The sequence below is a fragment of the Epinephelus moara genome, chromosome 20 (assembly GCF_006386435.1).
Source record: "Epinephelus moara isolate mb chromosome 20, YSFRI_EMoa_1.0, whole genome shotgun sequence".
In the NCBI taxonomy this organism is placed as follows: Eukaryota; Metazoa; Chordata; class Actinopteri; order Perciformes; family Serranidae; genus Epinephelus; species Epinephelus moara.
In genome coordinates, this window is record NC_065525.1 from 31,597,478 (window position 1) to 31,611,460 (window position 13,983).

The 13,983-nt window shown below is 41.3% G+C and overlaps 1 protein-coding gene across 2 annotated transcripts in view; it reads right to left on the reverse strand.

Annotated features, from left to right (window-relative positions):
• Positions 1-5,578: 5,578 nt before the first annotated feature.
• The window catches only part of LOC126408464 (glucoside xylosyltransferase 1-like), a 10,086-nt gene continuing 1,681 nt past the window's right edge, over positions 5,579-13,983 (reverse strand). Inside the window, exons 3-8 of one of the 2 annotated variants that reach the window (XM_050074022.1) lie at positions 12,628-12,811; positions 12,119-12,250; positions 11,775-12,026; positions 11,199-11,322; positions 10,819-10,991; positions 5,579-7,948 (exon numbers count right to left, since the gene is read on the reverse strand). In XM_050074022.1, the coding sequence (XP_049929979.1) occupies positions 7,787-7,948; positions 10,819-10,991; positions 11,199-11,322; positions 11,775-12,026; positions 12,119-12,250; positions 12,628-12,811 (1,027 nt within the window). In that variant the 3' untranslated portion in view covers positions 5,579-7,786. The remainder of the gene's footprint in view (positions 7,949-10,818; positions 10,992-11,198; positions 11,323-11,774; positions 12,027-12,118; positions 12,251-12,627; positions 12,812-13,983) is intronic. The other variant, XM_050074023.1, reaches the window with a different exon arrangement.

Here is a 13,983-nt window from a genome sequence, read left to right on the forward strand (position 1 = left end):
GGCTCAGGGACGATACATTCATTAGGAAATGCCAGAGAAGGAGGGATGCATGAGGAAGACAATTAAATGACCCACCGTATATGAGGTTGAGGACTCAAGGGACTGAAAAGATGAAGGGAAAAGACAGCCGATATAAAAATCAAGAGCACAAACCAAAGTTCGCCCAGTTCATTGTAATTATTTGGCGATTAAAACAACATGGGTCAAAACAGGAAATGTTAGATAGTAAAACTGAAGTCACTGTGGTGAGACAAAGTCATGTAAGCTACAGGAGGTCCAGGAGAGCTTCAGTAAACAAAATGTGTCCTCAGTACATTGGCACGCCTCCCAAAAGTCAACAATCCCACACGAAGACATAACCATACATTCATTTGCATGCAAACAGACAACACACACATTCTTGGCATTTGGCCAAGTCACAGACGATTTATGGCCACTGATGCTGTTGTCATGCTGGTGCATGAAAGTGGATGCCCGTAATAGTCCGTGCAGTCAATCAGTTACCATGAATCACATGCTCGGCCCATTAATGCTGCCTGTCAGTGGTGTCTACAATGCAATCAAGAAAGTGCAGAGTATTGAATCATGGGGCATATTGTTCACTAACAATACTTGGTATTGCATTGATTTCAACCAATAGTCCTTTAGCCCACAGGCACTGGGATGTGGCTCATTGATGAGAGACTTTATCAGGGGCGGGGGAAAAAAGGTCAGCCCAAGTGATTGATCCCCTCTTTTATGAGTGGTAATACAGATGGTATTACTTGTGCATTTTGAATGCTCAATCTCAATGACATTTGCTCCAACTGGGCCATAAAAAGCCAATATAAGAGTGAGACTGAGTAATAACATCCTTATTTTTGTGTGTTTGAATGTTATGCATCTATAAAACATGCCACGCTATCTTGTGCGTGATGGCGGCGGAGGCGAGAGCCCTTGGGGTCAATGTGGAGGCTCTTTGAGCTGTTGTTTATGGCTGTTGAGTGAGAGGAGAGGAGCCACCACCCGCGGGTAGCAGGGTATGGATTATTTGTTGAAACATTGATCCAAGCAGTGTAGCTGTGAGGCAGTGTGTCATTAATCTGGCTTAGCTTTTGTTCTTTGAGGAAGAGATCCAAATAATTTGCTAGAATGGGATTTGAATTGCAAGTTTAGAGAAGTAGATCCAGGAATAACGTTTTGTGGCTAGCTAGCTGTGTGGCTCTAATGAGGCCAATGTCAGTCTGACAGTCAGTCAGTCCACGACTTAAAAGCATTGGATGGATTGCCGTTAACATCTGTAGACATTCATGGTTACCATCTTTCAAACTAAATTTAAGTGCGAAGCTTCATTAACAGGTACCTGAGAAGAATCTTGAAAATCTATTGGCCAGACAAGATCACCAACGAAGATCTTTGGACGAAGACACAGCAAATACTAGCTAAAAATGAAATTGGCATCTGCAGCACCTCTGCTGCAGATGCCAAGTTGCCAGCTGGCTGGAAGAACAAGAAGCACCAACTGTTCTTGCTCGTGATGCAGTGATGACGGAGCAAAACCAAGAACAAGAGGCAGCTTCCAGCAACAATCCCCGGCCACATCTGGCCACACTTTTTATACAAGCGTCTAAAAAAAGACAACAGTTACATGGTGTTTGCTGTGCCTCCTGACAAACGCTGAGATCTCCACTTGTAAACACTCCTCTCGTAACCTCTGCAAGCACATTGGAAGAAATTGCATGGACTGTGGAAAATGTCGTCAGTTAGCTTACATGAGTGAAGTGTTATGTGTACTGTTAATGCTTGACATTATGATAAAGACGCATTGCTTAGTGTAGCTGCATACTCTTGTTCTTGTTCCAACAAAGTTTAACTGAAATTAGGAAGAATCCAATTTTACAGTAAAGTCTATCAATATGTGTGAAGTGACAAGATGATATCCATACTATCTCACTATCGGCTCCGAACTAGCGATTACATTTTATTTCCATATGAATAATTCTCATCTTGCTCTGCTTACTGTGGCAGATTCACCTCTCAGCGTGATCCTGAAGGATCCATGCATAACTAATGATCACCGGTAAATTACATTAATTGTTTTAACCCCTGGCATATCAGCACCAAATACCTGTCTCAGCAGTGCTGGAAAATGTAGTATTGATCAAAATGTTCACTTGTTAAATGATATCCTTCTGCAGCAGGAAAAGGGAGTGAGCAAAGAGACAGATGCACGATGGGAAAACAGATTTGCTACCTGGTCCATTCAACTGTGATAAACTTCTTACTTTCCTCTCATCCCCGCTCTGGTTTGTCACTTTGTTCAGTTTATCAAACTGACAAGATACATGAGTCACTGTCAGGTGCATGTCTCGACTAACTGGAGTCTCATCCTCACTCAGATGCGTTGTCTTGCAAAATGAGCAGATTGAGGATCAGCCGTTGTTCAGAAGTATCCTTGAAGGGGAGAACTTCTGTGTTGTCACGTCACATATTGAGTTCATCAAAGCCTTAACAACCCTTTTATTAAGTTTTAGTTGTCTTATATAAAGCTGTACTGTGTGTATGAAGCCTTTGTTAAACTTTACCCAACTCAACAGCTCTATGAGGCTTTTAAGTCTCTCTTCATTATTTCTGTCTTACGGCATGTACGGTTACTGAAGTTTTGGCTAAAGTTCAGTAACAAAACTCTTTTCTTTCATGTTTCCACTTTATTACTCTGAGTACATTTCTACTTTTTCTTCCCACTCTAATCCTCTCTGTCACTTCTGCTTTGCCACACTGCCAAACTCACCTTATCAAACCAGGTATTTCTTTCAGGAGCTGGTAGAGACCAGCGGTGGGACTAAGTCATTGTTTTGAAAGTCACAGATACGTCTCAAGTCTTTGCACTCAAGTCCCAAGTTAAATCTCAGATAAAGACAGGCAAGTCCCACATGCTAAATTTTGAGTTTAGAGTCCTATGTCATACTGTGCTCTTCACCAAATATAATGCCGTATTAACAGTTAAAAGTGCTTCACAATAAAGGCATTATAAGCGCTGAGTCATATAAGATCATAAGATTTTAAAAGAGTTGCAGCAGCATGAAGTGTAAAAATAAAGAGTTTCAGACCTGTATGAGGAAAGTCAGAACTAGTTAAAAGCTAAAGTGAACAGATACGTTTTTAGGTTTCTTTTAAAGCTAATAAGCGAGCTAGCTAGCTATTCCATAGCTTTGGGGTGCAATGGGCAAAGGCTTCATCTTCCGGCTGTTGCTAGGAACCTCCAATAAACCAGCAGCAGATGATCGCAGTGTGCTTGGAGGTAAATAGTTAGCAAGGGAGTTAGCGATGCAGCTCGGTCCCAGCCCATGTAGGGTTTTGTATACAAGGAGGAGGAGCTTAAAATCAATTCTAAATGTAACAGGAAGTCAGACTGGCCTGATGTGCTCTCTCCTCTTGGTTCTGGTTAATAGCCGAGCTGCAGAGTTTTGAATGAGTGAAGTCTCTCAGTGGTGTTTTTTGGGAGGCCAGTCAAAGGTGTGTTCCGGTAGTCGAGGTGGCTTGAAATAAAGGCATAATTGGACTGACAAAAATCACACTTTTTAAAATCTAGACTTATTTATTAAAACGAGCTTGTTGGAAGTTGATGCCTCTACACCTGTAATCTCTGATTTGCACATTTCAGTTTTTGGTTCTGCACTGCATAGTTTTTGAAAGCGAGCAATGTTGTATTTGGTATTCATTTTTCCAACTGGTGCTGTGTCGACTTGCTAGTAATTAATAGTGTTTATGTCAGTTGATTCAAGCAATGAAGGGATATCAATTGATTTGTGGCACACCTTTTAATTTTTGGGCTTGGGGACGGGTATCAAGTATTTTCAAGTCAAAAGGCTCAAGTCCAAGTGAAGTTTAAGAGAGTTTAAGAGTTGCAAGTCTTTTTGGATTTGTGGAGTCATCAAATTTGTGACTCCAGTCTGACTTGAGTCCGAGTCATTTTACTCTGGAAGACAAACAGTGCTAAAAGAAGAGTAAATACTGGATTTACATTTGAAAGGTAGCCAGAAATATGACCCCAAATTAATAATGTAGCATAACCTAACATTAATGTTGTGTTCACTTCTTGTTTCTGCTGCCCCCAAGTGGTAGAAAAGAACAATTTATTACATGTCAGGTAAGATAACTGCATGTCTGCATGATCTGCACACACATTCTCAGTGAACATTCTACCAAATTATAGCTCATGTTTGCATAGTTTGTGAGTGCACATAACCTTACACCTGGTCCCAGATATTAAGGACTCTGCAATCTAAAAAACATCCTGTCATCCTAAAAACTCTAAATGCCCCTTTCCACATAACTGTTGACGATGTCAGCTCCACACTCTGCTCACGTAAAGAGGATGTTGATGACTTTGCACTGCCTAATATTGCATAATCCTTACTTTGTGACCCTTTTTACTCGGTGTTGGGCCATTTCCCTCAGACTGTTTTAATTTATGCCTGGGCATTAAATCCTTATTGAACATTACGGAGGCCAAGTGGTGCAAGCAATAACATGAATAATCCATTGGCAGTTCCTGTTAGACCGAAAGCGAATGAGACCTCAATCACCATTATGCTCAGGGGGGAGTGAAACCAGGCAGTAGCAGCATCAGCTTTCCCCCCTAAAAACGGAATATGCTTTGGCATATTGAAGTTGTAAACATCCATCTCACTAAAGGGGGTTGTCCTTGAATGTATTCAATAATATCACTGAGCATTTTCTCTGCAGATGTATAATGAAGGATGGATGGATGGATGGAAGAAATAAATTGATCTCTGGTGTTTTTTGGGGAGGGCTATTACAAGCTTCGCTTTTAAAAATATGAACCAGAGCCAACTTATGAGCCTCTCCTTCTAGCTATACAATCGTTATTGCTCATTAGCTCACAGTACAATACAACCATTAATTGCCTAATATGCAAATCTTTACAACCACTGCTTGGTTTCACCTGGCTTCACATCTAAGATAGAGCTGTAGATGTAACTCGGAAAACTTGTGGAGGGGTAATTCTTTCTTAAAATACATAATTTCGCCCCACTCTAATTTCTCAGGAAGAAAAATGGACTCATCTTAACAGCTGCTTAGTATAGAGACCATTTTAAATTCTTCACGCAGCTCTATCGCTTATTCCAGGCACGTCCGTCAATCTGCCTGTGAAATGAAGAGCCAGAGGTGACTGATCCAGACACATCAGCTCCTTTTCGACCACCTAACAACACTTCCTGAAGTCTTCACACTCGCACATGAATTTATTCTTAGCTCGCTGCTGCCTTCCACAACGCGGCTCATGCTCGGGCTTTGCGTGGTGCGAGTGGGCAACAAGTACAGTTTATGAAAAGTGGTTATGATGGCTGGTGCAACAGATTTAATATGAAGAAATAAAGGAAATAAAATGTAAGAAAGTGAGAACGGAGCATTGCAGATTAAACCTTAAGGAATTTCTGTCATTATTTAATTACACCAGAATTAATTTGCCTTATTACAAACACAATACTCTTAGGATTCTTTTAATTTAAAGTATTTGCAGCCCAAAAAACTCTGCAGTCTTAAAGCAAAAAAATGATATTCCAAACATTATCACATACTTGGCTGTCAAATTTAAAATGCTACGACTTTTTCAACTCAGCCTTTTTGAGATACATCACAGTCAACACTGAAAATGCTTTTTAATAAAAATATTTATTCCCCATTCATTTGATATAACCTTGAATGTCTATGCTGGCATTTGAGTAACACATTTACATCACAGGTATTATCTTTGTGTCGTTACAATCTCCATTCTCAAATCAAAAGTGCAAATTGTTTGCTAAACCTGGGAGCAGATTTCATGATGCTAGCTGGCTTGATTAAACACTAACTGCTCTCCATGACAATGTTCCAGTTATAGCAATCACATGTTCATATTGGTAAAGACACTGACATTACTTTAACGCCAATACAGTAAACAGTAAACAATGCTTAGACAAACTCCCACACCAGAGTGTATGAAATGATAGCCTCGTGTTAAAGTTTTAAGGTAGGCATCAAAAGTGCTTCCTGTCGAAGATAAGAACAATAAATACTGATATATTCCATACGTTTATAGTAATCTTAATTAGCATCTGTTTTGTTCAATAAAAAGGAAGAGAATTCCTGGTTAACTAACAAGTACCTGAAAATAACAACAACCCTTTTCCGTGATATCGCAATCCATTCTCATCCCAGGTTGTCGAATACTTTCCACTGTCACGCCCCTCAGATTCTCATAGCGACACGAAAGCCACACAGCTGAAACACAGTGTAACGTGTTTAATGTGAAACGGATGCAGTTGGTTGAAGTTTTCCTGGAGGGCTTCCTGTCAGAAAGGGATTTCTTGGTTAAGGCAGGAAAAAAGTTGTGGTTTGGGTTAAAATGACTGGTTTTCTGTCAGAAAAGGCTTTCTGAGAAAAAGCCTACAAGGAAAACTTCTCCCATGTGCAAAACGGTCAGGGTTGGGCTCTTGAAGTAGCTACAGGCCCATTAGCCACTTAGCACAATCTTTACCGCTTTGCCGACAGCGTCATTAACAGGCGGCTCACTCAGTGTGTGACGTGTACTTGTAGATAAAATATAGGCCTATATTAATGAAGGTTCATTAGTACGGTTTTGTATTTCTCTGTAATGTAGCACAGTGTTAACAATGTTACTGATACTATTCTTTCTCACACCTTCAACTCAAACCATTGTGTTGCCCCGCCCAAAATATATCATTTAATAATTAAATTAACATTGTAAACATGTGGGCGACTAGTCGACTGATGGCCCTAAATGACGACTATTGGTCCAGTAGGAAAATTCTTAGTCGGGGGCAGCCCTAATATTGTGACATGAATATGGCACGAGTGACGTCAGTGAGCGACAACGGTACATAAATTAAGTAACATTACATAAAAACAACATTGACTTTGGTTTCACACAGGAAGGAGCAACTTAGGTGATGTAGCGTTGAGTTAAAAAAACACTGGCTTTTGGTTTCACGCTGGACACAAACTGTGGTCTCCTGGATAAAAGTCCATTTTTGTTTGACCCATTCATCTTTTCTATATATATATATATATATATATATATATATATATATATATATATTACTTGCCATGGATGGGTTTACATTGGAGATACTGTCTCATGAAGACGCCAAATGAGGGCCTTCAGTGTCGATATCACACGCCGAGGGGCATGACAAGGTGTTGGTATTTGACCCCCTGGGAAACAGGAACAGGCTTGATATCCTGCAGTGACACCTGTTAAAACCTGTATGCAAAATTATATTAAAACAACTCTTATAAGATACTCCCAATGTGAGTACACATTCAAATACCCTGCTATGTTTTATCCCCCAAAGACCTCTGAAAAACTGTATAACGTGATTGTAGGATCTCTCTCAAAACAAATAGTAACACAACCTGATTGTCTAGAATCCAGCGAGTGTCCTTGTTGGCAATGACGTCCAAAATCTCTGCAGGGCAAAGTGGTTTTAGTGCATTTTCCACCACTGTGAGAAAGCATTTCTGACCAGATCATGTGTTCACTGGACAGATAAGAACCAGGATTGGCTTCACTTAAGAATAAAAATATAACCTGTTCCACAGATTACCCATTTCCATAGTCTTGATATGCAGTTTGTAACAGCTGATGATTCGGTGTTGACTTGAGTCTGTCATTCAGCTCATTGTCTCCACAGGAGTGTCTTAAATCCACGTCTCTACCTCCAGAGAGAAATTAGAGACACTAATCATGACATCAATGATATCGGAGTGCTGTTTCTGATCATCTTCTCCGTGTGACGTCTTGTTGAACAGACATGATGCTCTGTTTTAACTTCCTCGTAAACAGGTGACTGGTTCTTCCGCAGTACGTATTTGTGGTGGTCTGCAGTGTCGCTTCCAGCGGCTGAAGTAATGAGGTCTCCATGTTGTCACCAAACGGGTACTGCGATGTGAAAAAAAAATCAGATTATATTACAGCTTTATGAAGTGTCTTTAATTTAAGTCGTTCTCCTGCATAACTTAAAGACTCAAAACGTGCTTTAAATAAAAGAAAATCAAGCCGAAGTGCGTTTGTGCACCTGTTGCCTGCTGTGGCGGCCATGACGGGAGGATGAGAACTGCATTCAAATCACACAAATTAAGTGCCACATTTATCACTGTCACTTCAGGACAATAACATTCTGCATTTGATTCAAAACTGTCAATTTCAGACTGTGTTTGGATGATGAATATATGTTACCAAAACTATACAAGAATGGGCTCAGTAGGGCGTAACAGCGCTGGTGAAAGCTACAGCTGCAGCATTCCAGATATGCTTCATTATTGGATGCTTTTGTGTCACCAAGTGAACAGCAAAGATAAAACTTCCAGCTCTTCAGCTGGCTAATATAAGCAGCGGAGGCTTTTGTCACGTAGCGTATGTAAATAAGGACGTTTTTGTTTTTGTTTCCGGGCACGCCATTCTTTCACTGCTCCAGTAAATAAGAAGAAATCACTCTTTTACAGCATCTCATTTGACTCTGGTTTGGTCAAGCATTAGGTAAGTCAAAGCACGCTTTCTTTATTATCTTTCATATACTGCGGCAGGCAATAAAGCACCATTAACAGCCTCCTATCGATTTTTATGTGGATGCTGCTGGTGCGTTGTCCACACAGCCATCATGATGTCTCAAACTAGCATCAGCACTAAAAATTTTACAACTCTTCTGTGGGCTTGGCTGCGTAATGGTAGTGCCCTTTATTGCAAGCTCCTCTGCTTGCTGGGAGAGCCTGCCTTGGGAGCCGGGCTGACTAAGGAGCTCTTGGTGGGATGGAAATGAGAGTTTCCTCCAGAATTGCCTGCTCCAGGCTTTAGGATGCTGTCCTCAAAGGACTGAGTGGGAACAAAGTGGGAGGCGGCCTGAGGAGCTGGAGCAACAGGAAGCGCTGATAAAAGCTTCAACAAAATATACAACAAAGGATGAAAGGCTCCTCAGTTAGACCGGGCTCTTTTCTAACAAGCTAATTGTACTACAAAGCCCTGTATCTTACATTTATCACACATATTATGATTACTAATGACAACCATCAGCTCTTCTCCACCTCCTAAAATCAGGTGGAGTCTGGTATGTGCCGCCTTGGATGCTGTATGCGTGTTTGTGCTGTCGGGGAGACTGATGGAGGCATGAGGGCCGAGTGCCCCATAATGAAGCCCGCTCGTTTACTTAATGGCTGAGAACATTGCCCGCACTGATAGTGGCCAGGCTGGGCCCTGTGGCGGTAATGGATGGAGACCAGCTAATGAAGCTTCCCTTACTCCCCCGATTGCTGCCTGCATGTTGACCGGTGTGCTGAAATCAACGAGAGCAGATCGAAGGCAGGGAGAGAGCTCTGCGGCTGACTTGCCAGCTCACTGATGAGGGATGTGTAAGTGGACTTTTAAGCTCTGAGAGCTGAAACGCATCGCATAAATAACGCATGGTAAATCTGACAGATGTCATACTTTTCTATTCCAAGTTCTGTCTTCATGTTCAAGTGCCAGCAATGCACTGGCAGTGCTCTGCAGGGTGTCATACCAACTTAAGGACGCTACAGTTTTGAAAATGTTTAGAGTTTACACAGAACGCATAAAGAGACAGCCAGACCTCACCAGCTGTTCCAAGTGAAATGAGGCCTACGCACAAACCCAGGAGGAAATTAAAAGATGAGGGAGGTGATTTTATGTTTTTCTTATTGTCAACAAGTCCAATGAAAAGACAAAAAACACAACAACTAACAAAAGTATTGTCTGTGTGTCCCAGTTCTGTATAGCTTATCCCTCTGAGCCATAGACCTCTATTGTTGTCCAAAAACTTGTAAAAGCACATAAATGAGCAACACTGTTTTGCTCGCTGACATATTTCTTCACTTCGTGAATTTTAGTCTTTGAAACCCTGTTTCCACCAAGCAATATGATACGGTTCAGTTGTTCAGTACACCTTTTTCCCCATTTCCACCGTGCAGCCTCGTTCTATGGACGATAAACAAGGTGCAGGCTTCCCTCTGTGTCACCGGTGATGAGGAATACAGTGGGTGACAACAACACCGCCCACATTTAGGAGTACTGTTTGCAGTGGAAACTCTAGGGTCTAGCATGTCTGTAGGGTTACTATACTGAAAGTGTTTGGTGGAAACTGGGCTTAAGTTGAATCAATTTTATTTATAAAGCCTAATATCACAAATCACAATTTGCCTCACAGGCCTTTACAGCATACGACATCCCTCTGTCCTTTGGACCCTGACAGCGGATAAGGAAAAACTCCCCAAAAAAACCCTTTAACGGGGAAAAAACAACAACAGCTAAAGCAATTCCAGAGGTCGAAGCCAGTTGGGGCTGATTTCTCTGGTTTGGGAGAGCCAAGACAGGATGACGGAAATGTTTAACAGGCTATTGATTAAGCACTGGTGGACGGAAGCATCTATGAGAGAAAAGCAATGGCCTGGAGTGCCTATTGATATTGTAATGACAAGAAAATGGTTCTCCAAATAGTCTGGTCTACCTACACAACTGCTCTCTGAAGAAAAAGAGGCACCAGAAAGAAAATCCATAAAAATGATCACTCCTCGGTAGAATAAACAAAGCCTTTCAAACATAACTTCGCCTTACATTAAGTTTTTCAGATAGCTGTGTCTGGAACTCTGTCCAAAGTTTTGAGAGAATAAGTAGACTCAATTATAATCAGGAATCTTTTGCAATACATGGTGATTATTAACAAATAAGAACCCTTGAGTTTTTTTATTTACTGTCGGGGCTCAGGGTAACCACAGATTTCTAGTTGAAGAGGCTGTTTCTACCTTTTGGATGGCCTCATAGACTGCTCGAAATGCAGGCTGCTTGTCATCATGGTAAACTCCCCTGTTCCCATGGAGAATGAATACACCGTCTTCATCAGCCTGTTGACAGTTGCTGCCGTAGATACAGTGGTCTGGACGGTAGTTCCACTGGCAGGGGAACACATACAGGCTTTCTGTAACACAACAAGAGACATGATTGGTTGATAAGGATTATAAATAACCGGGTTAATTTAATGAAAATCTGGTACAAACCCTCAAATATCTATTTAATTGATGGTAAATCTCCGAAACACCTAATATTTTAGCGAAGCCTTGTTAGTGTCCTGAACTAACTTAACATTCATGACTCATAATGATGCTGTGTATGTAGATGCACAAACCTGGGTTTTGGTGAAATATGATATTAAGGAGGTCCTGGTCACCCCAGGTGATATTGAGTTTATACTTCTGGAGAAGGGGCATCAGAAGTTCCTCCCACTTGAGACAAACTGTTGTCATATCATTCTAGCAGGAAAAATACAATAATCAAGAAAGCATTCACATCATTTTGCATCAGGAAAGCAGAGACCTGCAATTCTGGCAAAGAACTCCTTTTTGTCAACACTTTACATTAACTCAAAGAAACTGTTTTGTCTTCCTATCGAGTGTGTTCATTCTGACAGCTTAGAAAGGAATTACAAGAGTGACCTCTGCTGGTCAATCTTGGTGGTACAGCTACCATTACAGCCTCCTGCAGTACGCTCAGCTATTTTTCACTGTCTAAATTGCACACATCCCTACATGTATCAATGATTAACTGAATTAAAAAAATGTTGATGTTTAACGTTCTAGAATTATATGACATCATGATGTACTGGTGTATTAAAATGGCAACAGCACAAAGCCAAAGCTGACAGCAGTTTACATGCTGCAAAAAAACTACATGAAATTTTTTTTTTTTTGTATCTGTGCATTACCTTAAAGGATTTTTCCCTGAGGCGCGTCATGTTCATAAGCATGACCCCTGAGTTGATGCCTGTTTTGCCATAGTAAGGGTGGCGGGCAAAACGATTGTACCAGCCGATGCGTGGCTCCTCGTGCTCCGGAGCCATGGCAGCTAAGTGGCTTGAATTAAACTGAGAAAGAAGGCCCCAGATGTCCTCTACTGGCTGGAGGAAAATGATGTCTGTGTCCACATAGAGCAAAGAATCCACGTCCTTCAGGATCAGCTGGAAAACAGACCAAAATAAACTTATGAGCACATTTTTGCAAATGTTTAATTGTCAACAGGTATATGCATAAAGGATAAAATAAGACCTACTGGCAGGAAGAGCCTCTGAGAGGCACAAGGTTTGAAGAGCTTCTTCCACTCATTTGCATTCTCCTTGGGAAACGTGATGGGGTAGATGGTGAAGTTAAACTTGGTCTGAACTGTTCTTGGCCAGGAGTCCAGCTTTAAGAAAAGATAAGCACAAAAATGTACCTCAACAATATCCACATGTACGCTTGTAGCTTAACTTATTCATTTGAAAATGACAAAGCTCAGACTTTGGGCCAAAAAGTGAAAACAACTGTGTAAAACGAAGGCTTTAACATGAAAACATTCATGTGAGCAGAATGGCAATTTCTCAAACATGCCTTGACCTTACTTGCACAATTTGTGTAGTGGTTTGAATATTGCCTTTTAAATGTGATTCTGTAGACATGAGTTGACAATGACGTAAGACATCAGAGACATAGATTTAGTCATAACTGACCTATTCCTTTACATCCAGAAAATAAATACACAAGTACATGAAAGTCCTGGGGTTGTTGGGGGAAGACACTTACAGCATTTCTGAAGCGCTCATGTAGATCATCCTCAGCAAAGATGTAAAAGTGCAGAGGCTTCCTGCTGAGGAGAATGGCAGACTTCAACATGGTAAGAGTCTCCTCTAGCCTGGAGCCACAGGCCACCACAGCCAGGTGACTTCTCTCATCACGCTGCTCCTTTACTGCAGAAGCTGACCTCTCTCTAGGAGCCAAAACAAAGTAAAATGAGTTAGTAATCAACCCTGACTTCTATGTGTATACGGATACGCTGACAAGTGCAGGAGTGTACAAAGTAATGAAGATATCAGCTGGCTCAGCTGACGGGTGTTCAGCCCTGTAGGGTTGGAACTGTCATAAGGTTTAATGAAAAGATGTAGGACAGAACTCTCTCTCATGCTCTGTGCTGCCTCCAAGCGCTCCTCGTAAACTACTCTCAAGCTCACAAATTATGAATGTAATTTGTCACACATTTCAAAGACCACTTTGCCAGCTTTCAATCATATCTTTGTATGCATGTCATAGTGTGGTGAGCCTACAGACACAATTATAAATGACTAAATTCTATTCATTTGTACAAGACTCTAGTTAATCTGCCTACACTTAGACTTTGAATCACAAAAAAGTAAAGCTACTACTCCACCTATGACTGCATTACTGTGTGTAGAAGCAGAGTGATAAAAAACAAGAGTCTGATATGTTTAATGGTGTATATACACTCACCAGCCACTTTATTAGGTACACCTGTTCAACTGTATATTAACGCAAATAGCTAATCAGCCGATCACGTGGCAGCAACTCAATGCATTTAGGCATGCAGACATGGTCAAGACGACCTGCTGAAGTTTAAACCAAGCATCAGAGAAGAAAGGTGATTTTAGTGACTTTGAACGTGGCATGGTTGTTGGTGCCAGACAGGCTGGCCTGAGTATTTCAGAAACTGCTGATCCACTGGATTTTCACACACAACCATCTCTAGGGTTTACAGAGGAAGGTCTGACAAAGAGAAAATAACCAGTGGGCGGCAGTTCTCTGGGAGAAAATGCCTTGTTGATGCCAGAGGTCAGAGGAGAATGGCCAGACTGGTTCAAGATGACAGAAAAGCAACAGTAACTCAAATAACCAGAGAGGCTACAGCAGAAGAAGACCACACTAGGTGCCACTCCTGTCAGCTAACAGGAAACTGAGGCTACAATTCACACAGGCTCACCAAAACTAGACAATATAAGATTGGAAAAATGTTGCCTGGTCTGATGAGTCTCAATTTCTGCTGCGACATTCAGATGGTAGGGTCAGAATTTGGTGTAAACAACATGAAAGCATGGATCCATCCTGCCTTGTATCAACGGTTCAGGCTGGTGGTGGTGGTGTAATGGT